The 23,065-nt window shown below is 57.6% G+C and overlaps 6 protein-coding genes across 6 annotated transcripts; 3 read left to right on the forward strand and 3 right to left on the reverse strand.

The window, feature by feature from the left end:
• Positions 1 to 1,107: 1,107 nt before the first annotated feature.
• On the reverse strand, positions 1,108 to 5,910 carry VTJ83DRAFT_1037 (uncharacterized protein; the record flags this gene model as incomplete). Its single annotated transcript, XM_071007152.1, has 1 exon — positions 1,108 to 5,910. The coding sequence occupies one exon, from the start codon at positions 5,908 to 5,910 to the stop codon at positions 1,108 to 1,110; it is 4,803 nt and encodes a 1,600-aa protein (XP_070870390.1).
• A 1,723-nt stretch (positions 5,911 to 7,633) lies between these two features.
• VTJ83DRAFT_1038 (uncharacterized protein) lies at positions 7,634 to 9,377 on the forward strand (the record flags this gene model as incomplete). Its single annotated transcript, XM_071007153.1, has 4 exons — positions 7,634 to 7,932; positions 8,002 to 8,077; positions 8,139 to 8,275; positions 8,333 to 9,377. 4 exons carry the CDS (start codon positions 7,634 to 7,636, stop codon positions 9,375 to 9,377), a joined length of 1,557 nt encoding a protein of 518 aa, XP_070870391.1.
• Positions 9,378 to 9,593: 216 nt separating this feature from the next.
• Positions 9,594 to 11,403, reverse strand: VTJ83DRAFT_1039 (uncharacterized protein; the record flags this gene model as incomplete). The annotated part of the gene is made up of 2 exons (XM_071007154.1): positions 9,594 to 10,208; positions 10,264 to 11,403. 2 exons carry the CDS (start codon positions 11,401 to 11,403, stop codon positions 9,594 to 9,596), a joined length of 1,755 nt encoding a protein of 584 aa, XP_070870392.1.
• A 567-nt stretch (positions 11,404 to 11,970) lies between these two features.
• On the forward strand, positions 11,971 to 13,318 carry VTJ83DRAFT_1040 (uncharacterized protein; the record flags this gene model as incomplete). Its single annotated transcript, XM_071007156.1, has 2 exons — positions 11,971 to 12,008; positions 12,094 to 13,318. 2 exons carry the CDS (start codon positions 11,971 to 11,973, stop codon positions 13,316 to 13,318), a joined length of 1,263 nt encoding a protein of 420 aa, XP_070870393.1.
• A 1,562-nt stretch (positions 13,319 to 14,880) lies between these two features.
• On the forward strand, positions 14,881 to 16,375 carry VTJ83DRAFT_1041 (uncharacterized protein; the record flags this gene model as incomplete). Its single annotated transcript, XM_071007157.1, has 3 exons — positions 14,881 to 14,894; positions 14,962 to 15,230; positions 15,318 to 16,375. The coding sequence occupies 3 exons, from the start codon at positions 14,881 to 14,883 to the stop codon at positions 16,373 to 16,375; spliced, it is 1,341 nt and encodes a 446-aa protein (XP_070870394.1).
• Positions 16,376 to 16,841: 466 nt separating this feature from the next.
• VTJ83DRAFT_1042 (uncharacterized protein) lies at positions 16,842 to 21,685 on the reverse strand (the record flags this gene model as incomplete). The annotated part of the gene is made up of 2 exons (XM_071007158.1): positions 16,842 to 21,336; positions 21,393 to 21,685. 2 exons carry the CDS (start codon positions 21,683 to 21,685, stop codon positions 16,842 to 16,844), a joined length of 4,788 nt encoding a protein of 1,595 aa, XP_070870395.1.
• Positions 21,686 to 23,065: the final 1,380 nt, after the last annotated feature.

Raw genomic sequence — 23,065 nt, forward strand, 5'->3', positions numbered from 1 at the left:
TAAATGTCCTTGTTTTCCTCTCTCTCTTCCCTCTCAGTCAATGATGTGCGGCAAACCCGGAGAGTCTCCCGGCCTCAACGCCGCGCGCCGACTGTCTGCCGGCGTCACCAGTTCCTGCGAGTCTGGCCCCATCCCAAGAAAACGAAGAGCCCCGGCCACTTTATGACCACCTCCCTTGTCCCTCACCGCATTGCCTGCCTTCGTTGACCCTGTCGTCTTCTCGATCTCGTTCCTGACCCCTGGGGTCGAAAGCGTCGCCGATTGTCGTAGTCGCTGTTTCAGTCAGTCTCCAAGTCAGCCGACTTAGGTCGCTGGACAGATCCATCAGGACAAAGGCAGGAACGAAAGACGCTTGTCTCCCGCGGTGGTGCCTTTTTGGCCTTGTCGGGAAGTGGTGGTAGTGGTGGTCTCGCTGGGGCGTACATTGATCTCAGCCTTGGTCGTCCAAACCTTGTGCTTGAACTCGGTCTCTTCCAGCTGGTTCAAGGAACGGCTGATGCGCTCCATCTCGGCACGCGACAGTGACGCCAGTTCCTCAGGCTCCATGTAACCCGAGAGCATGGCCTCGGCAAATCGGGAGTTGCGAGAAAACCGCCGCAGGTTCTGAAGCTTGTCGAGCAACGGAAGCTTCTCGATTTTGTCACGCGTCAGGACGGCTTTCACCCTGTTCATCAGCTCGGCCGGGTGGTATCGCGCGTGGCGGCCCTCCTCGCAGAGCGCGTGGTGTGCAGCTAACAGTTCCTGCGAAGGCTCGTAAGTCCTATCCTCGTCAATCTTGGGCGTCAGACTGCCGAGAGCTGCTGGCCTTGGTGCATGGGCGATCTTGAAGGCACTGCCTGTGGCGAGGATGGGCTGAAGCGCGGCATCTCCGAGCGTGCCGTCCGCATCTTGCTGGGTCTGCGGCGGGACGGTCTGTGGAGTAGCTGCTACATTGGGCGGTGCGATGCCTTTTTGGACAAGTTGAGACCGAGTGGTGGGCGGCGGCAGCGGCGGCGGCGGCGGCACCGCCACCCCTGCCGCTGCACCAACCGACCAGGGTACAGGAGCGACCAAAGAGTTAGCAGCGGCTGGTTTAGACGGCAATGTCAGCATTATTGCGGGAAGCTGCTAAGCGGTTTCTGGCGAAGCACGCCGAGAAGATTCGGAGACAAGAACGAGCTCGGGCAGTGATGTTGGGGCAGCCGGTGAAACTGGACTGCTGTTATCGCGGAGGTGCTCGGGAACTTTGATGACCACTCGGCCCCAATTCTCGCTGCGTGGGGGTGTGGCAATAACTGGTGCTTCTTTTGCTGTTGCTGTTGCTGGTTGTGACTCACCGACGGTTGTGAGCGCCTGAATATGGCTCGGCAGCGGCACCGGCGTTGTTGATGTCATGTTCGCCGCGTGGATCGCCGCGTGGATCGCTGCCCTTTCGCGCTCGAGGCGCCGATACTTCTCTGGGTTCTCGAACCGGAGTCGTTCCATCTCAATATCCTTTTCGGCCTCCTGCTGCTCCTCGGGGGTGAGCTCATACGTCTCTTCCCTTTCGAACGTCTCGGTGGACGTGATCTTCCGAATCAGCTTGCCCACATCGGCACTGTCAAGGAGCGCATCGAGGACCCGATCCTGGCCGCGGGCACCGCTCAAGTCTTGTTGCTCAACCTCCTTCGGCATGGAGAAGTACTCGGAGGTGCGTGTCGCCCAAGGGTCTGGGTTCTTCTTATCCACCACGCGTGACGCGAGCTGCGTTTTGAAGACGGCGTTGTTGTGAATGGTATCCTCAAACGTGCCGCCCACGGTCAGCCAGTAGACGTAGACGGGCTTTGTCTGGCCGAGACGATACGCCCGGCCAATGGCCTGCTGCTCATCGGCGGGCGTGTACCGGAAGTCAAAGATGACAACCCGGTTTGCACCGTAGATGTTGAGCCCGACACCGCCTGTTCCGGTAGATATCAAATAAACCTCGGACTCGACATCGGTATTGAACTTGTTGATCGAATCCTGGCGTGTTGAGATGGGTGTGCTGCCGTCGAGCCTCTTGTATACGATCTTCTGCCGTTTCAAGATTTCTGCGATGTAGTCGAGGCTCGGAATGCTCTGAGAGAAGACAAGAACCTTGTCTCCAACTTTTCTACACTCGTCAAGGATCCGAAGGAGAACAAGGATCTTGTTGGACAGCTCGTAGTTCTCGAGGTTTTTGATGGAGGCCGCAGCAAGAAGCTCGCTCAAAGCATCCTGCGGGATCTCCACGTCGTTGTCGCTGTCGCTGGTGTTCGGAGATTGGGACAGCACCATGGGCCTCTTGCCAACTTTGTTCTTCTGCATCTCAGCCACTCTTTTGAAGACTTTGGGATGGGCAAGGACGAGGCCAAGCTTGGCCACCAGGCCCCACGCCCTCGCTTGCGTCGCCCTCCCCATCGTCATGTCCATGTCGGTGTTGATCGCCCGTCCCACGTATATGCGGTACAGCTTGTCCTGGACCTTGGTCAGGGGGAGGGTGATGATGAACTCTTGCTTTCTCGGAAGCTCGTTGATGAGGACCTCGATGCCCCGGCGGTGGACCTTGGGTTCCACGATGGCCTTCAGGGCATGCAGCTTCCTGCGGGCCAGTCGCTTCTGGCTCCGGTCGCTGTCAATGTAAAGTCCTTCCTTGATCGGGTTGGCGTACTTGTCCCTGAACTCCGCAATGTCGGCCAAGTAGCCGGGAGCCACCCAGCTTATCATGGCGTAATAGTCCATCACGTTGTTCGTGAGGGGGGACCCTGTCATGGCGATGCGGTTCATGGTCTTGAAGTTGGCCGTAGCCTGGTGCCTCTGAGATTCTGGATTCTTCATATAATGTGCTTCGTCGCCAACCACCAAGCTTGGCGTTTCCTGCAGCAACTTTGCGACCTCGTTGTCTTCTCGGACCAGGCCAGTGAACATACGGTAACTGACGATGAGTACGCCGCCACCGGTTGCCCAGGCCTTGATGGCGGCCAGACGTTTCGCACGGCTCGCCATCCCTATACCGTCGAGCCTGTACACGGGTCCAAGGATGCCGCCGGGAGCCCACGTCTTGATCTCCTCGTCCCAATTGTCGAGAAGGCTTGACGGGCAGAGAACCAACGTTTTCCCTTCCCGCAAGTTTTCGGGGATCTGGGAGCGGATCGACTCGTCGGACGAGTTGGACGACTCAGCGATGACCACCAAGAGGGTGATGACCTGCATGGTCTTTCCAAGCCCCATGGTATGGGCCAGCAGACAACCCTGACGGACCTTGGAATGAACCACAACCTGGTTCCACATGAATCGAACGCCATCGATCTGGTGGTCCTTGATCCTGGCTCCGATGTGGTCGTTGATGTAGATAAAGGCCTGCTCATCCGACTCTTTGCTCTCGTTGACGATCAGGCGGGCCTGTTTGCTAGACACGGCGCCTTGCGATGCGAGCTTTTCTTGGAAATGCCGCCTGCGGCGCTCAAGCTCCTTGTTGAAGTTTGTGATATCTTTGCGGAGGTCTGCAGCCTTCTGGTCGTGCCGTCTTTTACGCCGTCGCTTCTTAGTCGATGGGGCTGGCACATCGTCCTCCTCCTGCTCCTCATCGGCATCGTCGTCGTCGTCCTCGTCGAAGTTCGGGCCATCCGTAGCATCTTCCTCCATGTCGCGTTGTCGCTGATTGCTTGAGAGCGCTTTTCGCGGGATCGTTGGAGCTGGGGGTAGACCCAGCAAGAGGGGAACAACGCGCTTGAGGTGCGTACAAAAGGGCCGGAACCAGTCACCCTCACGTTTAATCCGCTGGAACGCAATGGCCCGCAGAGGTTTTCTCATCCGCTTCGCAGATTTGTCGAAAAAGATGATGAAGAGACTGCAGATGATATGCTCGATCGAGTCTGTAGCGGGCGTCGCGCCGCCGTTGACGATCGGCTCTATATACGTTGCCCAGAGCGCCTTATGATCTCGGGGTCGAATCGCAATGTCGAGTTCGGCCAGCTTGTCGCGGGGCATACCGCAGAGCACGGCTACCAAGAGCCTCTCACCATCTCTGACGTTCTGCCAGTGCTTAGCTCCAAACTCCGCGATTTGGTGTAGGCTTTCCAGGTTATCAAAGCCGGGAAGACCGGCTGTTAACTGAGGGGACTTGTCGCGGTCGCTGGGTGTTGGAGAAGAACCTATCACAATCGGCTGCTCCGGCGATTTACCAGTTGGACAGGGTGTTGCTGACACGGGCTTCTCGCTCTTGATTTTAATTTTGACGGGCGTAGCCAACGGCTCGGGCAAGCCCATGTTGGATGCTTCATTCTCCGACTCTCGTTGTGCTGGGTCGACGACCGGGTCCTCGTGATATTGGTTGCGGGGCGAACTTCCAGGCGAGCTCCCAGCGCCAGCGTCTTGCCCTTGGGGCAGCTCAACATCAAGGTCCATTTCGTCCGCAAGCGGGCCAAGCACCAGCTGATCTTCGTCATTCTCAATGAAGGAGTCGAGGTCGTCAGAGTCGCTGGTCAGAATTTCGGAGTCGTCATTGTACAGCCTCGACTTTTTGGGTTTCGGTGGCGGAGGAAGGGGCTCTGGTTTTGGTGGCTGGCGAGGGCTCAGAACGACGTCAATATACCACTCTTGGTACTTTCTGTTGAAGACGCTCTTCTCCATCCAGGAGAGTGCCTTTCGCGGGAGGTCGTCTGACACCGTCCATTGCAAATCGATGATGTTTTTCGAGAACTTGGCGGTTTGGTTGGTATACTGTTGAATCTTATTCCTCGCCTTCTCAATGAGCGTGAGGCGATTAGGGCTGTGCCGGGCAGCTTCCCACGTCTTCCAGGCATTGATGTCATGCCTGGGCCGCTTCTCGGCCTCCCATTGCCCCTCGAGCTGTTCAATGGCGTTATGAACGACATCTTCGACCTCCTCTTTGGAGAGCCACCTGTCTCTGGATGCCGCCTCCTGGGCGTCCCGCGCGGCACGTTCCTTCTCCTCCTCTTGAAACTCGCGCCAGGTGGCGCTGTCGACCTCATCGTCCGACTCACCGAACACGGGCAGCACGGGATCCAGCGAGTCTTGGGATTGCTTGTCGTCGGCCTTGATCAGGGCACTAGGACCCAACCGGAGGAAACGCTTCATGGCCGAAGAGACCTGGAGGCGACGTCCAGGGGGAATGCGCTTCCGCACCACCACAAACCCAGTCTCTTCATCAGAGGATTCATCGAGCGTCGCATGCCGGGTAAGCTGATCGCGGACCAACGTGTCTCGTCCGAGGTAGCCGGACTCATCATCCGCCCGCACAAAATTTTCCGCTGTGCCCCTCATAAAAACGTCGCCCTCGGTTGGGATGGTGGCGTAGGCACCGGTCGGGGTCGCTGAGATAGTTGTGGGCGCAATCCTCCTCTTCTTGGCAGGCGGCTCTTTCACAGGCCCTTCGCTGGTGGCGGGACCTGGAATCGCGGGCACCTCCACAGTACTGACCATGTCCTGATTGATCAAAGTAGGCAGAGTCGACGATAGGACGCCGGGTCCTGACCCAGGGACGGCCTCTCTAGCAGCCGCGAGTGTCGGAGCGGCCTGAATGGAGTTGGGTGGCAGGTTTGGTTCTTGCTCGAGTTTCTCGCCGTCATCGTCCTCAGCGTCGAGTTGCGATTCGGCCAGTTTCCGTGCTTTCCATTCTTGGTATCTCTTGCTCCGCTTCTGAAACTGAGATATGGCGTCCTTGAGCGACAACTGGTGCGGTAACTTCTTGACGCCCAGATATGACCAGAGCTTGTCCAGGCCGAACTCATCCCCGTAGGTCAGAAGCGACTCGCCGTCCACTCCGTATTCGCGGAGGCTGGCCTCGAGTGCCTGCGGGTCTGGCAGCCGTCTCGCAGGAGGCGCGTTCCAAGACTTGTTCTCGCTGCACAGCTCGACCACCACGCGGTCTTCGTCCCATAGGAAGGGATCGCTTTGGTCGTTGTTGGCCATACTGATAGCTTGGCGATCTAATGAAGATCATTGTAAGAATGACCCTTGCCAAGTGCGTAAAACAACGACTATGTGATCAAACCGGCGAAATGCCCTGATCGGGGACACCGGGAGCATCCGAACATGGTCTTGAAGACGATTAGATATGCTAATGCTTACCAGTACCAACATCGGTGAGGTCAACCACAGGGTCACGCTGCCAGTTCTTGTTCGTCTCGAGCGAAAACCTAGTTCCCCGGAATCAATTCGGAATGGCGATGGCCTGTACCGTGCTGGATCGTGTGTCGTAAGGACGATGATGAGGATGGTGAAAGTGAAACAATGATAATGCCGGGATCTTGGCCAGCCTCCGGGCCTCTGAAGGATTGGAATTGGAATAACACAAGAGGGGGGAAAAATCCACCGCGATTCCAATGACGAGAAGGCATTGAAAATCCACAGGAGGGAAATATCTGCCGTTTGAAGTTAGTCCTTGTCAAGGAAGTGAAAGGTGAGAAGGAAAAACAGGAAGATTGTGTGGTTCATGAAACAAACCTTCCAGGGTTCTTGTGGTTGGTCAGCTCGAGGGTGCGAGAACAATTGAAAGACCCCGGAATTCTTGCGTGTTCCAAAGCTATGGTGGGTAGGTAGGTCGGTAGGTAGGTACCTGCTTGTGAGGTAACGAGTGGATCTGATCCAGACTTTTGCTCTCGAGTCTTTTGCACCGAATGTCTCTGGGATTCGAACCAAACCGGGCGTCGCGTGCAGACGCGCATGAACGGTTCAGGGTTTTGTCGAGAGACGGGTGTTCACGTTATCTGCTGAGGTGGGGCACGTCCGCTCTTTTCGTCGAGTCTGCAACCTTCCAGAAGCGCGAGTCAGTGACGTTCGCTAACTTTACGCAGTGCTGTTACTGCGTAGGTAGGCGCCATTGTGCCCAGGACATACACAGTACACAGTATGTAGGCAATCACATGAGCAACCTGAAAGGCAAGCAACGCATGATGTAGTAGTTAGTTCGCACTGTCATTTACCCGACTTAGAACTAGAACAGGGCATCAAATGTCCGGTAGACTGCATTTGGAAATAGCTCCTGATATTTTTGCTAGTAATAGCCGCTGAAACCCCTATTCCTGTCGATTCCACAATTGTGGCAATTCAGTACCTATTGGTACCTATTCATGTTGCAAGAATCCTCCATGTCTTTTTCAACATTTGAGGAGACTCCCCAGCTCATTCACACTGTGAATTTTTATATAATTATAGCTGTTCCCAGAGTGGAAAGCTCGGTTCATCAAGTTCATCAAGTGGGCTGATAAGATAAGAACCAACCCCGCCAACCGATCTCCGTTGGCGCGGGAAGAGGGGCACAGAGGGATCCGAGACGAGTAACTGACAGAGTCTCTGGGGTGGCTCCGAAAAAAAAAAAAAAAACCACCAGCAAACCGAAGGTAAGGTGTAGTTGGATCCCGGAGTAAGCACAAGAGACATTTGAACGATTTTCTGATACAGACTAGGTGGCTTGGAGTTCTATCCTTGGTTTCCCGAAGGAGGCTTCAGGACGCCGTTTCGGTCAATTTGTAAGCAGATCCGAGTCCGGGGAGACTACCTGTAGTAACAGGACCAAATTCGTCGTGATGAGACTCGGCCTTTTTCGACTCTTGTTCCAACTCTTGTGTAGCTAACCATCCTGCCTTCATAGTGTCAGAATCTCACTTCCCCGACACCCGCCCACCCAATCAAAATGGCTTCTCTCACAGGCGGCTCGTATCCTCCCTCCCTGGACAAGCCCCACGAGCTGGAGCGCCTGGTGCAAACGGCCAAAGACTGGGCGATAGCAAATGGCCTCGCTGTGAGACCACCGCCGGCGTCTGCAGGCAACGATGAAGAAGGGATGCTGGCCACGATGGCCCCGGTCACTCTCTTTCCTAGCCCTTTCCCCAAGTCTTGCTTTGAGGAGGCCAAGGCTGTCCAGACACAATACAACGAATTGTATGCTCGCATCAGTCGTGATGAAGAGTTTCTCGGGCATCTCGTGCAGCAGTATGTCACCACCGTCCCCAAGGAAAAGCTAGGACCCTGTTCTCGCCTCCTCTGACAGTTTACATGCAGGGTTGCTGGCGGTGATGATTTCATTGACAGCCTGTGGAAGGTTCACCTACGGGTGAAGGAGGAGGGTTATGTACAAGTAAGGCTACCCGGAGCAACTTGTGTGGTGCAGGGTCTTGACAATAGCATCGCCTGCAAAGAATCTTACTCTAGGTCTCTTCCGCTCCGACTACATGGTCCATCAGGACGGCAATAAGCTTCAGATCAAGCAGGTCGAGTTCAACACCATTGCCTCTTCCTTTGGCGGGTTATCGTCGAGGACGTCTCTGTTGCATAAGTATGTTCATCTCTCCGACTCTTGGAAGCAGACAAGCTGACGTGGTCTTCACCCAAGATACCTCGCCAAAACCGAGTATCCCCTCTTGGGCAACCCAATCCCGCCTTCATCCCTCGAGCTCCCCGAGAACCGAAGCACTGAAGGCCTCGCCGCCGGTCTGGCCGCCGCTTTCCACGCCTACGGCAAATCCGCCTACGGCTACCCTACTTGCGTGCTCTTTCTCGTCCAGGATGGCGAGCGCAACGTCTTTGACCAACGCCACCTCGAATACGCCGTGCAGAACGCCGGAGGCGACGAGCCCATCCCCGTCTTCCGCCTTCCCTTCTCGCAGGTTCTTGCCCACACGCAACTCGCCCCGTCCTCCCAGCGCCGCGAGCTCCTCTACCGCCCTCCCCACAACCCCGCCCTCGCGTTCGAGGTCGCCGTCGCCTACCTCCGCGCCGGCTACGGCCCAGGCGACTACCCCACCTCCGCCGCGTGGGACGCGCGCTACCAGCTGGAGCGCTCCAACGCCATCACCTGCCCGTCCGTGCTAACCCAGCTGGCAGGGATGAAGAAGGTCCAACAGGAGCTCGCCACGGCCCCCGAGAGCGGCGGCGAGCCGCCCGCTCTGCGGCGCTTCCTCCCGGATTCCTCAGACGCCTCCGCCCTTGCCGCCATCCACCGCACCTTCACCAACATCTACCCGCTCGACGCCTCGCCGGCCGGCCTCGCTGCCCGTGCCATCGCCACCGACCCCTCGCAATGCCTGCGCTACGTTATGAAACCCCAGCGCGAGGGCGGGGGGAACAACGTGTACAAATCGGCCATCCCACAACGTCTATCTACCATCCCCGAGGAGCACTGGGGGTCGTACATCCTCATGGAGCTCATCACGCCGCCGCCTGCGACCAACACGATCTTGCGCGGGAACGGCCAGGTGGAGCAGGGCGGGGTGATTTGTGAGTTGGGAGTGTACGGGACGTGCTTGTGGGATCGGGAGACCGGGAAGGTGGTGCATAATGAGGAGGGCGGGTATTTATTGCGGACGAAGGGGGATCAGAGTGAGGAAGGAGGAGTGGCGGCGGGATATGGGTGCATGGATTCGGTGAGGTTGGTGTAGAGAGGAGAAGAGGAAATAAAGAGATAGGATAGAGTGGCGGAACGAGGTGCATCAACGAACAATTGTGTGGATTAGAAACGACATGCTTTCAAACATGGCCTCGCCTCATGCGAACTCCTTTGTTGGCTGAAAGGACCAGTACATCCCCGGTCCTTTCTGGGCCTCGCTCCTTCATCTCTATCCCTCGATCTGTCCCGAGTTGGAGCGCCTCTCTTCCTACCGCCTCCTCCCGGCCCCGGCCTCGGGCCACGACTCAACCGCATCCTCCACCTCCTCCATAAACGTCGCCGCGTTGTGGATCGTCGTCCCTCCCAGCACAACGCGGACGCCCGGATTGGAAGCATTTATGCCTGCCACCATCTTCGCCTCCTCGTACGTCGCACCGCCAATGATGAACACAATGATATCCTGGGGCTTGTCCCGCGTTGTCCCCCCGCCCTCGACGAAGGGATATTGCGCCTCCCGCAGCTTGCCCTTGACGAGCTGGTGCAGCGTGGTCTCGAGCAGCGGCGAATGCTGCGTGTAGACGTTCTCGACGCCCTTGAGGCCCTTGAAGCGCGAGCCCGCCGCGCTGAAGAGCCCCGCCGACTCGAACAGTTCCGTGATGCCAGACCCCCCCGACGCAGATTGCTGCAGCGAGCGCTGGTACGTCAGCAGCTTGGACACGAGCGCTGCCTGGCGCGCAGGCACGCCGCCAGCGGCAGTGAGGAGATCGGTTAGCATCGGGAGTGAGTTGGATGGGTGTTTTGCGTAGCGGAGCGCGTAGAGGCCGACCAGGTAGACCTTGTTTTCGGGGGTTACGGTGGGAGATTGGATGAGTTGTTGGATTTTCTGAGAGAGGTTAGAGATCGGCGGCATTGGACCAGCTCGGGAGATCGGGCCATACCTTCAAATCAGCCGCATGGTTTTCATTGCAGGCGATGCTCTGCTCGAGCTCGCTGACCTCGAGAAGGTTCTCGCTACCGACTCGTCTGCTGAGCTCCGAGACAAGAGTGACATGTTTGCTCACGTTGCCCGAGAGTTTCCGGAACTCGGGATACTCCTCGATGAAGCGCTTCATGTCGGCAATGGATTCGATGTTGGCGCTGTTTTGCGTCTTGGATTGGTACTGCTCGACATAATCCTTGATGTTGCTGCCGAGATCACCAAAGTTGAGGTACATGTTCCGCTTGAAAAAGGGATCCTGGTCCTGAGAGAGGACAATCTCCTTGAGCTCTGGCCGCACGTCGGGGACGCTGCTCAGATCGACCCGGCCGTTGTTGATGCCAAGAAGGTGGTGCACCATGGCCTGGTACGTCCACTGCATGAGCAGGGGGGTGATGGGGTCCTCTCGGCGGTCCAAGATGAGGAGAATGGGCGGCGTGTCCACCTTCCGAAAGTCAAACAGTTGGTCTTCCTGCGTCAAGTAATAGCGAACCTCGGAGGCGAGCTTCTTCGCTAGCGGGCTGCTCTTTTGGTACCGGATCAGCGGCTTCTTCTTGAGGCTGAGGAGGATGCCGATAACACCCTCAGTGGCACGCTGCAGCGAGTCCGTGTTCCACGTGTCCGGATTCCCGCTCCACAGGCGATGCCTGGGCAGAGACATGTTCAGGGAGAAGAGGTCCGGGTTGATCACGGCGTAATCCAAGAAGTATTCTTGCACTAGCTTGACCACCTCGTGGTCGTCGGCTTCAGCCAGGCGCTCCAGCGTCGACTTCTTGACGACGTTGCTGAAGAAGAGATGATACTCGCCATACTTGGGCTCCCGTAGCTCGTCGATGAGCAGGCCGATGGAGTCGGGATGGGGCCGCACGAAGCAGAGGCAGCGGAGATGGCGCATCTTCTCGCGGTTTGGGTTGTCGAGGCGGTCCATGAGATAGACCTCGTGGTTGAGAAGGGTAGACTGGGTCACGGCCGCCGAGATGAATGGCAATGTCTCCCTGTCGAGCAGCAAGATCTTCATCTTGGCTGATGGCGCTCCCGCGGCGCTGTCACCGGCCGTCACCATCTTGGTGACATAGCCTGACGAGGCTTGTACCACATCCATCTTGGCTGCTTTGCCTCTGAAGATGAAGGTGACCCCGGGAGATCAGCGCGGTTGGAGGTGTTGATCGAGGACGTTATTAGTATGGAACCGGGCTCCTCTCACGCATCGCCGAGGGGCCGATGCGACATGGCCGTCGCATAGATCGCCGAAGATTCCTGCCTGAAGCCAAGGATGGTGAAAATAAAACTGGCTCGGTTCTGTACCGTTGGGTTCTTGGTCAGCCAACCCTAACCGGCTCTCTGGCGTCGTAGTGCTGATAAACGAAGTTGAACGAATGAGTGAATGAATGCCCTGCCATTTGAAGGTTCCCGGTTCCCACCGTCTGGTTGCCTGCCAAGGGTGTTGCTGCTCCAGGGGCCCACGTTGGTGGCCCGGGTGGATCCGTTCGGGCTGCCATGGCGCGATAAGATAAGAGCTCATCTCTTCTTGCCTTGTGCGACTTGTGTGTGGAAATCTTGAAGGCCGGGGGCCCTGCCATGAGACTCCACCCTTCAACGTCACCTCACTTCAATGCCTCCCTAGAAAATCCAATGCCATTCTTCTCCGGCCGTGGCTGTAACGGATAGCATGGCACACGAGGTCTGCCCGGCCAAGACGGAGCCGGCGTAAGTGGTGGCCATCATAAATTCCCAAAGCTCCCCGTGTTGCCTGGTCAATCGCTGACGAAGGGCGACGTGGGCTGTGGCACAGGCTTTCCTTCACCCAAGGTTTCATCCTCGGCCAGATATCCATCGTGCTCTTGGTCGCCGCCTTCATCAGATTCTTCATCTTTGGCGAGGCCCCTTCGCCCGAGGTTACAGCTTCGATCCGCGCCAGGGAGAGGCGGTCACGAACCCTCGCCCACAAGAAATCGCTTCTGAGCCTGCGGGAAACCAACGCCCGCCAGCCGGGCCCGCAGCCCACCCTCACCAAGAAGAAGTCCAGCATCCTCCGCTCCAGCCCGCCGACGCTGACCATCGGCGCCATCCTCGACAAGACGTACTACAAGGTGGAGAGCCACCAGCCGGAGAGCTTGGATTGGTTCAACGTCTTGATCGCCCAGACCATCGCGCAATTCCGCAACGATGCTCAGCACGACGACGCCATCCTCACCTCGCTCACCAAGACGCTCAACGGCCCGTCCAGGCCCGATTTTGTGGATGAGATCCGCGTCACCGAGCTGACCCTAGGCGAGGACTTTCCCATCTTCAGCAATTGCCGTATCATTCCGGTCGATGAGGATGGGCTCGATCTCAAAATCGATAAGTCCTTCGATGCGAACAAGGCCACGCGGGAAGGCGCGCGGCTTCAGGCGAGGATGGACGTGGACCTCAGCGACATGATCACCCTGGCCGTGGAGACGAAGCTGCTTCTCAACTTCCCGAAGCGTCTCAGCGCCGCCCTCCCGGTGGCGCTGTCCGTCTCGGTTGTGCGCTTCAGCGGCACGCTGTCCATCTCCTTCATTCCCAGCAATCCGTCGGAAAACACGCCCACAAAAATGACCTTTACGTTTCTCGACGACTACAGGCTGGACTTCTCCGTCCGCAGCCTTTTGGGCAGCCGCTCGCGTCTGCAGGATGTGCCAAAAATTGCGCAGCTGATTGAGTCGCGGCTGCACTCCTGGTTTGACGAGCGCTGCGTCGAGCCGAGGTTCCAAGAGATTGCCTTGCCCAGCCTGTGGCCGCGCAAGAAGAACACGCGCGGCGGCGACGAGGCCATCGCAGACGCTGAACGCTCCGCAAGCAAAGCCAGGGGTATGGACATCGCCAGGGACCTGCGAGCCGAAGCCATGAGAGACGGTGAAACTGAGGCGGATGCGCGAACTGATAGAACCCACGAATCCTTGAGATACCGACGCCGGCCCCGGGCTGAGGATGCATTTTCTGCGGCGGGCTCAATGCCTGGCGCCATGCCCGACCTCGAGATTCCCCCGTGAGAGTCCACGTGGTCAAAAGGAGCACCGAGCTTGTGTGACGTCTCAAACGGACGCACGGAAAGATGCAATCGGGACAATCCGTCTACAATTCAAACTTCAGCATGGGCTGCACCTGCTGGCGTGACTCCGGTTGGCCAAAGGTGATCACGACAACCTGCATGGCTTTGCGACTCGAGAGCGGCGGTGACGGGGCTTGAAAATACCGTTTCCTCGAACCCGTACAACAGCCAGCGGAGGAGCAGGCTGCCCCGCAGCGTGGCTTGCTGTGAACTAGTGGCACAGCTGGAAATGCGGAAGCGGCTGGCTTGACAGCACAACTCTCCGGTTCTCTCCTTGACATTCTTACCATGAGCCATCGGCCAACGGGGTTGCCAAGTCTGCAGCCCGCAGGTGGCTTCCAAGTGTCACCACAAACCCGGGGCATCCGGAATCACCGAGTTTTGTGCATGAAATTGAGGCACTGATAGTTATCATTTGGTAGCCCGTTGTCATGGATCGTCCGCTGGACGTCACAACAGCCAACTGTCCAGGCTCTGCGCCATTTCCCAGTGGCGTTCAACGAGCCCTGTCGTTTTTCTTCTTTTTTTTCTTCACTCGCAAACAATGAGAACCCACATCAACCTCATGAGATCTATGGTGATGGTGATGAATGCTTGGCTTCCGTGGCGCATTGTCGCTTTCTCAGTTCCCTCAAAAGGCCCCGCCATGCGGCTCAACCGCTCCCCCTCACTCCATCTCAGAGCCCTGGAAAGCGGTAACAACAACTCTTAGGAGGATATCTGTATATGGCAACCCAATTGCCAATACTAGAGCCCAATTGCCGATTACGTGGACAGGAGGCGGTCAACCAAAGTGCTCTTTTCTCTTGGCATGATCGCAGCGATTTCACCTTCAACATCGCGGCGATTTCACCTGGCACGTCGCAGCGACATCAACTAAGAGCTACTAAAGGGAGCAGTCAGCGCCTCCGGTTGTGACAATGCCCTTCCTTTTCCCTCGAATTCGGGGTGGCCGTCCTGAGCCGAGTCTTGTTCTGTTTATCCTCAAACCCGAGCGTTGACACCGGCTCAACACGCATTTCCATGTCACAGAGACCATCCATGAGCTTGAGCCAGGTATGTGACAGCTACCGTTGGAGAGTTTCTCCCATGCGGTTCAGTCTACCGTCCAACATGGACAGAGTCATCTCGTATTGAACCATGCTGACATCGACAGCCATAGAAAGCAAGGCTCCCGTATCCAATCCTGCGATACTGTCTCGACGACCCGGACAACGATACCACCGTCTTTGGCCTCATCAACAGCCTAGAACACCGTCTGTCGCCAACCTCCGCCCACTCCCAGATCGACAGGGTCGACGGTCCTCAGAGCGAACGCACATTGAGCGCCGAGGTGTTGACCAACTTCCACAAGAATCGCTCGAAGAAAAGGATCGAGAAGGCCTTCAATCTTTGCATGCTAGCAACAGCTAAAGACTGAAGCCATCATGGAGGAAGGTGGAAAATTCCGCTGTCCTTTTCCGCACCCGCGAAACAACATCTGTCGAACTAGATTCTGGGACAATGCCAGCAAGTGGCAGTAAGCAGCAGCCTCTATCACGCTGGGATCTAAGGCATACATGCTAACTGCAGTCCCTGGCTTAGTGAACATCTCAAAAGATACCATGGACGTGACAGACGGTGCCACGATTGCCAGAAGGCTTGGCGGTCTGAAACCGATCGGGCCGTCCGAAGGGCCTTGCACGAGCACCCTAGCGAATGCAGCCTTTCAGAGATGCAAAGTCGAAAAGGCGTGAAATGGTACCCCTGTTTGACGCAAGAGAGTTATGAAGAGTGGAAACTCAAGAAGGATGGCATGCAACGTGAAGAGGAGTACAACTTCTTGTTGAACGCGGAGAAGGATGAGGAACCAGGTAAGTGGCGGCCCAATCTCTCCCCTTCAACCTTCTCTTCTTCAACTCAACCTTCATAGATTATGTGCTAACCCAACATATATGCAGAATGGATCAGAGCTTCCTGCGAAACGACTGCATCTTCACAAAGGAGGGTCGCCAACCGGGCATCTTCGAGGCAGCGACTTCCCTCTACTTCCCAATCACCTGCTGTTCGCCAGTCGCCCACCAACTACCAGCCTTCCCCTATCGACGGGTCCTCGGCCGTTCACCAGCCCCTCGCTGACCATCAACCTTCCGCCAATCGCGGCCAGCCCTGGCCGGCTGACCAGTCCCCCGGTAGCACGCTACGTATGCTTCCCGGGGCGAACAATGATGTGGTCAAGGTTGGTAATTACAATGGATCCCACATTAGTCAGGTGTGCCGGATAAGTACGGAGACTTCCGAATTGCATCAGACGTTTGTTGACAGCCACCCTCCTCCCGGCATTCAACAAACCTCAACCTCTCGAAAGCGTCCGCTCAGCCCGTCGTCTCCCATTTCTTCCGGGAGACTCAGACCATCGTCGGGCAATGGAACTACCCAAGCCACGACCTTGGTCCCCATGGACAGCTCAACCTCTGCTGGCGAAGGCAGCCGACCGCAAGACACGGGAGGCTCTGAGGGTGCCGATATTCGTTCCGCGCCCTCCATTCCTGGCGACCCCGGCGGAAGTTATCTCCCCCTGAGTGCCGGCAATCCACCGCCCCGCGTTGCGTCTCAAGGCGCCGGTATCGCTAACAACAACACCGGGGTTCATGGTAGCAGCGGCCTTGGGCAAATACAACAACGCAGCAGCCTTTCTTTCGATTACCTGACCACCAAATACCAGTGGGACGCCCCGGCGTCGAACTCCGACTTTGGAGATCAGCCCACTTTCGAACAAGAAGATGGCTCGGCCCTTCCACCATTGACTCACGGCACGAGATCGAATCCCGACACAGAGTCTGCCATCGCCGAGAACCAGGATCACGAAACGGGCCTGCAACCCGCATACGAAAAACAGGTCCCTCTCTTTTTCGACACCCCTGCCAACAACACTCCTGAAGATTACCCCTTGGAGATTACAGACCTGATCTTTGAGGAAACGGGGGAATTCTTGGATAAGTGGAATCCGGGTGGCTGAATCGGGGTGGTTCCTTCGCAACTACATGCCTTGCGTGTTGCTCGTCAGCTCTTGTTCGTTTCGTTTGTTCTTGTTCATCTTGGCTTGCTTGGTCGTGGATATTGACGTTTGGATCTTGTTGCGGGGAGAGGGGGTTCATGAGGGAGCCTGCTTTGCAGGGATCCATTACATACATGTAGCTTTGGTCTTGTTCAGGTTGGATCGTAATGCTCATCTCTCATGCTTGATTCCATCGTGCCTTCACGATACCCATGATACCAGCCTACATGCCATCTCCCAAGCTAATCGTCTCTTTCATTTCACAGTCTCGTAACAATGCTCCTTTTCCATGGTTCGCGCGCCCATCCTAGGATGTCAATCTCTGTGTGTCTGGGTGCACCTCCAACGCGAAGAAAACAAAAGCTTATGGCTAACATGCCCTCCTCCCATGGTTACTCCGTCATACCCAACCCTGGCTTGGTGCCACTCAATGATCCACCTCCTCCGCCTCCCGCTCCCTCTCCCTGGTCCCAGCTTCACGCTCGCCTTCACCAATCGTCTCCGGGACAGGAGAGACACGTTCCACCCCCTTTCCCCAAATCCAAACCCCTCTTCCCGTCCAAAACAGCCCGCCAAACGGCCTCGCAACCTGCTGAAGCACGCCCACCACAAGCTCGACAAAGAAATACCTGAGGAAGGTGCGCGCCAACACAGGGGCGCTCATGTTAGAAGCGGGACGCACCATCGTTTCTTCCTCTTCCTCCTCTTCTCCTGCCTGGCCTTCCGCTTCTTCCGTTGTTTGACCAGCCTCTACTCCTCTTGTGGTGTCGTCAGGTTGAGAAGCTTGGGCCGTGGTCTCTGCGGCGGAGGCCATGGTCCTGGTGGCCCCAGTGCGCTGGCGGAGGTTCTGCTGCGTTTGCGTCGTCTCCGCCTGCGGCTCGATCGTGGCATCCTGACTCGATGTGGGACATGATTCGGCGGCTGTTGGCTCGGCTTTCGCTTCTTGGTCCTCCAGCGTGTTGTCCTGAAGAGTGCTCGGCAGCGGGTCCGAGGCCACGGCTTCAGCGTAGCTGAGGCGTCTGGGTTGGGGCTCCAGCGACGTGGTCGGCGCAGCATCTTGCTTTTCCTCACCATCATGGGAGGGTGCGGTATTGTTTTCTCCCTCGTCGATGGTTTGCTGGTTCTGGTCCTCGGGTAGCGGCCTCGATTCGGCCTCCTTTCCTAGCTCGGCGCCATTCACATTGTCCACGTTCGACAGGGGCGGCTGGTCCTCCAAAGCAATCGTCGATACTTGCGTCTTGGCCGTCTCAGGGTTCACGGGATCCACCAACGCAACCCCTTCATCCTCGTCACGGGTAGGAAGGCTCGTCTCCTCGGGCCCGGGCTGGATGGGGTTGCTAAGAACGATGGGATGAGAGGGTGGGTCCTCTTCCTCGGCAACCGCCTCTTCGTTCTCGGAGATTGCATGGAGAGTGAATTTGCCGGACGCTGATCCAACCGATCCCCTGGCCGACTTCACGGTGGCCGTGTTTTGTGTGGGCGCCACCGAGGACGTTAGAGAGGCGGTCAGGTCAAAGTCGCCCGTGATATCGACGGTCGCTCGGCGCGACGGGTTAATAACAGGCGAGGGCTCGTTGCCGTCGAACTCGGCTTGGTCGACAGGAAGGTCGCTTTCCAGCTCGTTCACGGTGTCGACGATGTCGTCAAGGTTCGAGGGGAACGGCTCCAGCGTCGGGTCGTTCACGTCAACCTGGCCAGGGTCGAGGCTCCCGGTGCTCGCAACGCTATCGGAGCGTGCGGTGTCCCGCACTTCCCTCGATTCGTGCTCGGGCTGCTGATCCTGCTGGGGGAGACCAACGTCCTCATGGGCAAAGAGAGGCGACTTGTCAGAAATGTACTCATCCTGGCCGTTGACGAAGTCTTCCGTCTGGATCATGTATGGTTTGCCCTCGCCTGCGGGCGGTTCCAATATCAGGACAGCAGCCGGCTTCTCCTTGTCATCACCAACCTCGGCGCCACACTCGCTCTTGGGGGTCTCTCGCACGGGGACTTCTTCGTGGAGGAGTGCGGCCGAGTCGGCCACCTCTGCGGCAACAATTGCGCTGATGGGAGTGCCAGTTCCGTCACGGCGGGGGGTGTCGTCTCCAGCGGGAGGTTCGAGACGCTCAGCAGCCACCTGGGCGTACGAAGGAGCGTCTTCGTGAGCGCTGGCTTGCTTGTTGTCATCACCAGGTGTATCCTCACCGCGCTCCGCAGGCACCTGGGCGTGCGAGAATGCGTCCTTATCAGGGCTATCTGGCTTGCTGTCACCTCCGGGAGTATCCTCGCTAGGCTCGGGTTCGATAGGCTCATCGGGAACCTGGGCGGGCGAAGATACGTTCTCCTCGGTGCCGTCTTGCTTATTATCGTCTCCAGACGTCTCCTCGCTTGGTTCAGCAGGAATCTGGGCGGGCGAAGGAGCAACTTCGTCGATGTTGCTTTGCTTGCTGGTATCACCAGGCGTCTCCTCGCTACGCTCAGCGGGCACTTGGGCGGGCGATGGAGCAGCCTCCTCGGTGTTGTCTTGCTTGCCGTCATCTCCAGGAGCATCCTTGCTATGCCCGGGTTCGATACGCTCAACAGGGCCTTGGGCGGGTGAGGGAGCGGCCTCGTCGATGCTATCTTGCTTGCTGTCATCGCCAGGCGACTCGTCACTACTCTTGGCGGGCACTTGGACAGGCGATGGAGTAGCCTCCTCAGCGTTGTCTTGCTTGCTGTCATCATCAGGCGACTCATCGCTGCTCTCGGCTGGCACTTGGGCGGGCAAAGGTACGTCCTTGTCAGTGCTATCTTGCTTGCTGTCATCTCCGGGAGTATCAACGCTACTCTCGGCTGGCACTTGGGCGTGCGATGGAGCAGTCTCCTCGATGCTGTCTTGCTTGCTGTTATCTTCGGGTAACTCGTCCTGGGCGGGTGAGGGAGCGGCCTCGTCGATGCTGTCTTGTTTGCTGTCATCTCCAGAAGTATCCGCGCTGCTCTCGGCAGGCACCTGGGCGGGTGAGGGAGCGGCCTCTTCAATACTGTCTTGCTTGCTGTTATCTCCGGGAGTATCAGCGCTACTCTCGGCTGGCACTTGGGCGGGCGATGGAGCAGTCTCCTCGATGCTGTCTTGCTTGCTGTTATCTTCGGGTAACTCGTCCTGGGCGGGTGAGGGAGCGGCCTCGTCGATGCTGTCTTGTTTGCTGTCGTCTCCGGGAGTATCCGCGCTACTCTCGGCGGGCACCTGGGCGGGCGAAGGTACGTCCTCAACACTGTCCTGCTTATTTTTGTCCGCAGGCGTCTCATCGCTAGGCTCAGCAGGCACCTGGGCAGGCGAAGGTACGTCCTTAACACTGTCTTGTTTGTTGTCGTCCGTGGGCGTCTCGTCGCTAGGCTCAGCAGGTACCTGGGCAGGCGAAGGTACGGCCTCGTCGATGCTGTCCTGCTTGTTGCCGTCCGCGGGCGTCTCGTCGCTAGGCTCAGCCGGCACCTGGGCGGATAAGGGAGTGGCCTCGTCGACGCTGTCCTGCTTATTGCTATCCGCGGGCGTCTCGTCGCTAGGCTCAGCAGGCACCTGGGCGGGCGAAGGTACGTCCTTGACAGTGTCTTGCTTCTTGTCGTCCCCGGACGTCTCGTCGCTAGGCTTAGCAGGTACCTGGGCGGATAAGGGAGCGGCCTTATCGACGCTGTCCTGCTCGTTGCCGTCCGCGGGCGTCTCCTCGCTAGGCTCAGCAGGTACTTGGGTGAGCGAAGGAGTGGCTTCGTCGATGCTGTCTTGCTTGTTGTCATCTTCAGGAGTATCCTTAGCGGTCACCTGGGCGTACGAAGGAGCTTCCTCGTCGGTGCTGCTTTGGTTGTGGTCATCTCCAGGGGCGCCCTTGTCGGCGCCATCTTGCTTGATGTCATCCGTCAGCGTATCTTCGCTACGCTCAACAGGCACCTGGACGTGCGAAGAAGCACTCTCGTCGGTGTTGTCTTGCTTGTTGTCGCCAGGCGTATCCTTGCTGTTCTCCGCGGGCGCTTGGGAGGATGCAGGAGCTATTTCGTCGGTGCTTTCTTCCTTGTCATCTCTGAGCGTCTCCTCGCTATGCTGAGCAGGCACCTGGGCGGGCGAAGAAACGCCCTCGGCGGTGCTATCTTGCTTGTGGTCGTCTTCACGAGTATCCTCAGCAGTCACCTGGACATGCGAAGGAGTGCCCTCGTCGGTGCCGTCTTGCTTGTTGTTGTCACCAGAAGCATCCTCAGCAGGCACCTGGGCGGGTGAAGAGGTGCCCTCGAAAGCACTGTCTTGCTTGACGTCGTCTCCTGGAGCATCCTCAGCAGCCACCTGGAGGTGCGAAGGTGCACCATCGTCGGTGCTATCTTGCTTGTGGTCATCTCCTGGTGTATCCTCGCTGCTCTTCGCGGGCACTTGGGCTGGCGAAGGAGTGACAACTTCATCATTGCTGTCTTTCTTGTTGTTGTCCTCGGGAGCATCCTCGTTGGTGCCATCTTGCTTGTGGTCATCTCCTGGCGTATCCTCGCTGCTCTTCGCGGGCACTTGGGCTGGCGAAGGAGTGGAAACTTCATCACTGCTGTCTTGCTTGTTGTTGTCCTCGGGAGCACCATCGTCGATGCTATCTTGCTTGTGGTCATCTCCTGGCGTATCCTCGCTGCTCTTGGCGGGCACTTGGGCTGGCGAAGGAGTGGAAACTTCATCACTGCTGTCTTGCTTGTTGTTGTCCTTGGGAGCATCCTCGTTGGTGCCATCTTGCTTGCTATCTTCTCCCGGCGTATTCTCGCTGCGCTTAGTGGGCACCTGTTCGGGTGAGAGAGTGCCCTCACTGGTGCCATCTTGCTGGTTGTCGTCTCCGGGAGCATCCTCGCTACTCTCGGCGGGCGCCCGGGCTTGCGAAGGAGCGGCCTCGCCGGTGCTGGTCTGCTTGATGTCATTTCCCGGGGTATCCTCGTCACGGTCCAACGCCCTATGACAGTCAGCAACCCCTTTGCATTGCTTTTTCCCGGATGTGGTCCGACTTGCTCTTCTTTCTCTGGGATCACGACAAAGTGATTGATGTTCCCTGAAGCGTCCGTCATGGTTTGCCCGTTGTCATCCAGGAACCACACGTCTCCGATGACGAATTTGTACTGGATTATTGTGCCCGGCGGCCCGTAGACGTCCTTCCTGAAGTCGTACTCGCCATCGGGCCGGCTGGCGTGGTCCATCTCGCAGGGCTGCCATGGCGGGTCCGAGAAGGTGCCGGCGACGCGAACAGGAGGGTGGGTGCCGGGCTTGTGGTACGTGATGATGGCTGGGATCTGTTTCGATGACATCTTTGGCACGCAGGCGGCGACTTGGGCACGATGGTTCTCGAGAAGGACAAGGTTGGGGGGGGTGACACTAGGGATTGGGGACAAAATATCTCCTCATCTCTGGATGTTCTGTTCACTGACGAAATCTCTGGAGCCGGTGCCGCTGGGAAAGCTGGAAAGGCAGGGGGGGAAGCTCTTCGTCTCGAGCCGGGATGGTCCCATCATGCCATGGGTTGACAAAGCGCGGGGCAGTGTGGCACAAACAACCTGCATGGGATTGCAGGAGGAGCCAGAAAGGCAATTGATACCTAACCTCGGCTGGGAAGTCGGGTCGGTGAAGGCCCGGTAAGCCCATGGTACCTTAGGTACCCAGGCCTTATCAATCCCCGTTGGATGGAGGTTCGGAACGGTCCATAGACTCTACCTACCGTACCCAACCTACCATAGTACCCCTACCCAAGTCACCTACCTAGGTACCTAGGTATATCTAGAGCACGCACGGCTTCTCTCCTAGGTAGGTCCTCGCCCTGGAAGCTCGACGGTCCTGAGCCGACGGGAAGCTGCGTGGCTGGAATTGATATCCTCCTCGGCGGACCTCCTCCCTCGCGGCCTCATGGCCTCTGTTGTTGTGGCCTTGCCATCTCAGCTGCGAACCCGTTCGACCCCACTATAAGCGCCCGAGATAGCTCGACCCCGCAGCATACAAGTCGTTAGGTACCGACGCTTGTAGCACGCCGATTAGCAGTCGAGCTTGGGAGTGGGGCAGGACTAGGGGGGTTTTTTTATGCAGGAGCTGACGACCCGTGCAATCAATCACTCACCAAGAATCTGGCCCCGCCTGTTGGAGCTTCTCGTCCAGTCCCAACCGCCAACGAAGCGGCTCTCCCTCCTGTCGGTCGACCTTGGCTGCTACAAAGTCGGGTAGCTTACCTAACCCTACTCGGTCGGTTTGCATCTGAAGGCAACCCCCTCCTGCCGTCGACTGGCTCCGACTCTCTCCGTCCATGCTGCTTGCAGTCTCATTCCAAGTCTTGCTTCACGCATCCGTGGGGCCTGGAACCGGATAACAAGAGTGACACAACCAGAAACCCACCAGTGAGGGCTTGCCGATCTCGTCCATGCACACGCACACAAACATACACACACACGCGCGCACACACCGGTAGCGCGGCAGTGGCAAGATGCATCTCGTTACGATAACGGGTCTGATGCAGCACGTCATCATGTCGAAGACACGAGCCCGGTTGGGTTCGGGAATGAGTGGGTCCAAACGTTTTGCAACGGTGGAGCTCTCGGGCGTTGCCAAGCCGAGTCCTTCACAGCATGGGCTCCACATGAATGGGCCCACCAGATGACTCACGGACTCACGGACCGACCCCAAAGCGGCTCAGGCGGTGGAAA

Source organism: Remersonia thermophila, chromosome 1, assembly GCF_042764415.1.
Source record: "Remersonia thermophila strain ATCC 22073 chromosome 1, whole genome shotgun sequence".
NCBI classification, from domain to species: Eukaryota; Fungi; Ascomycota; class Sordariomycetes; order Sordariales; family Chaetomiaceae; genus Remersonia; species Remersonia thermophila.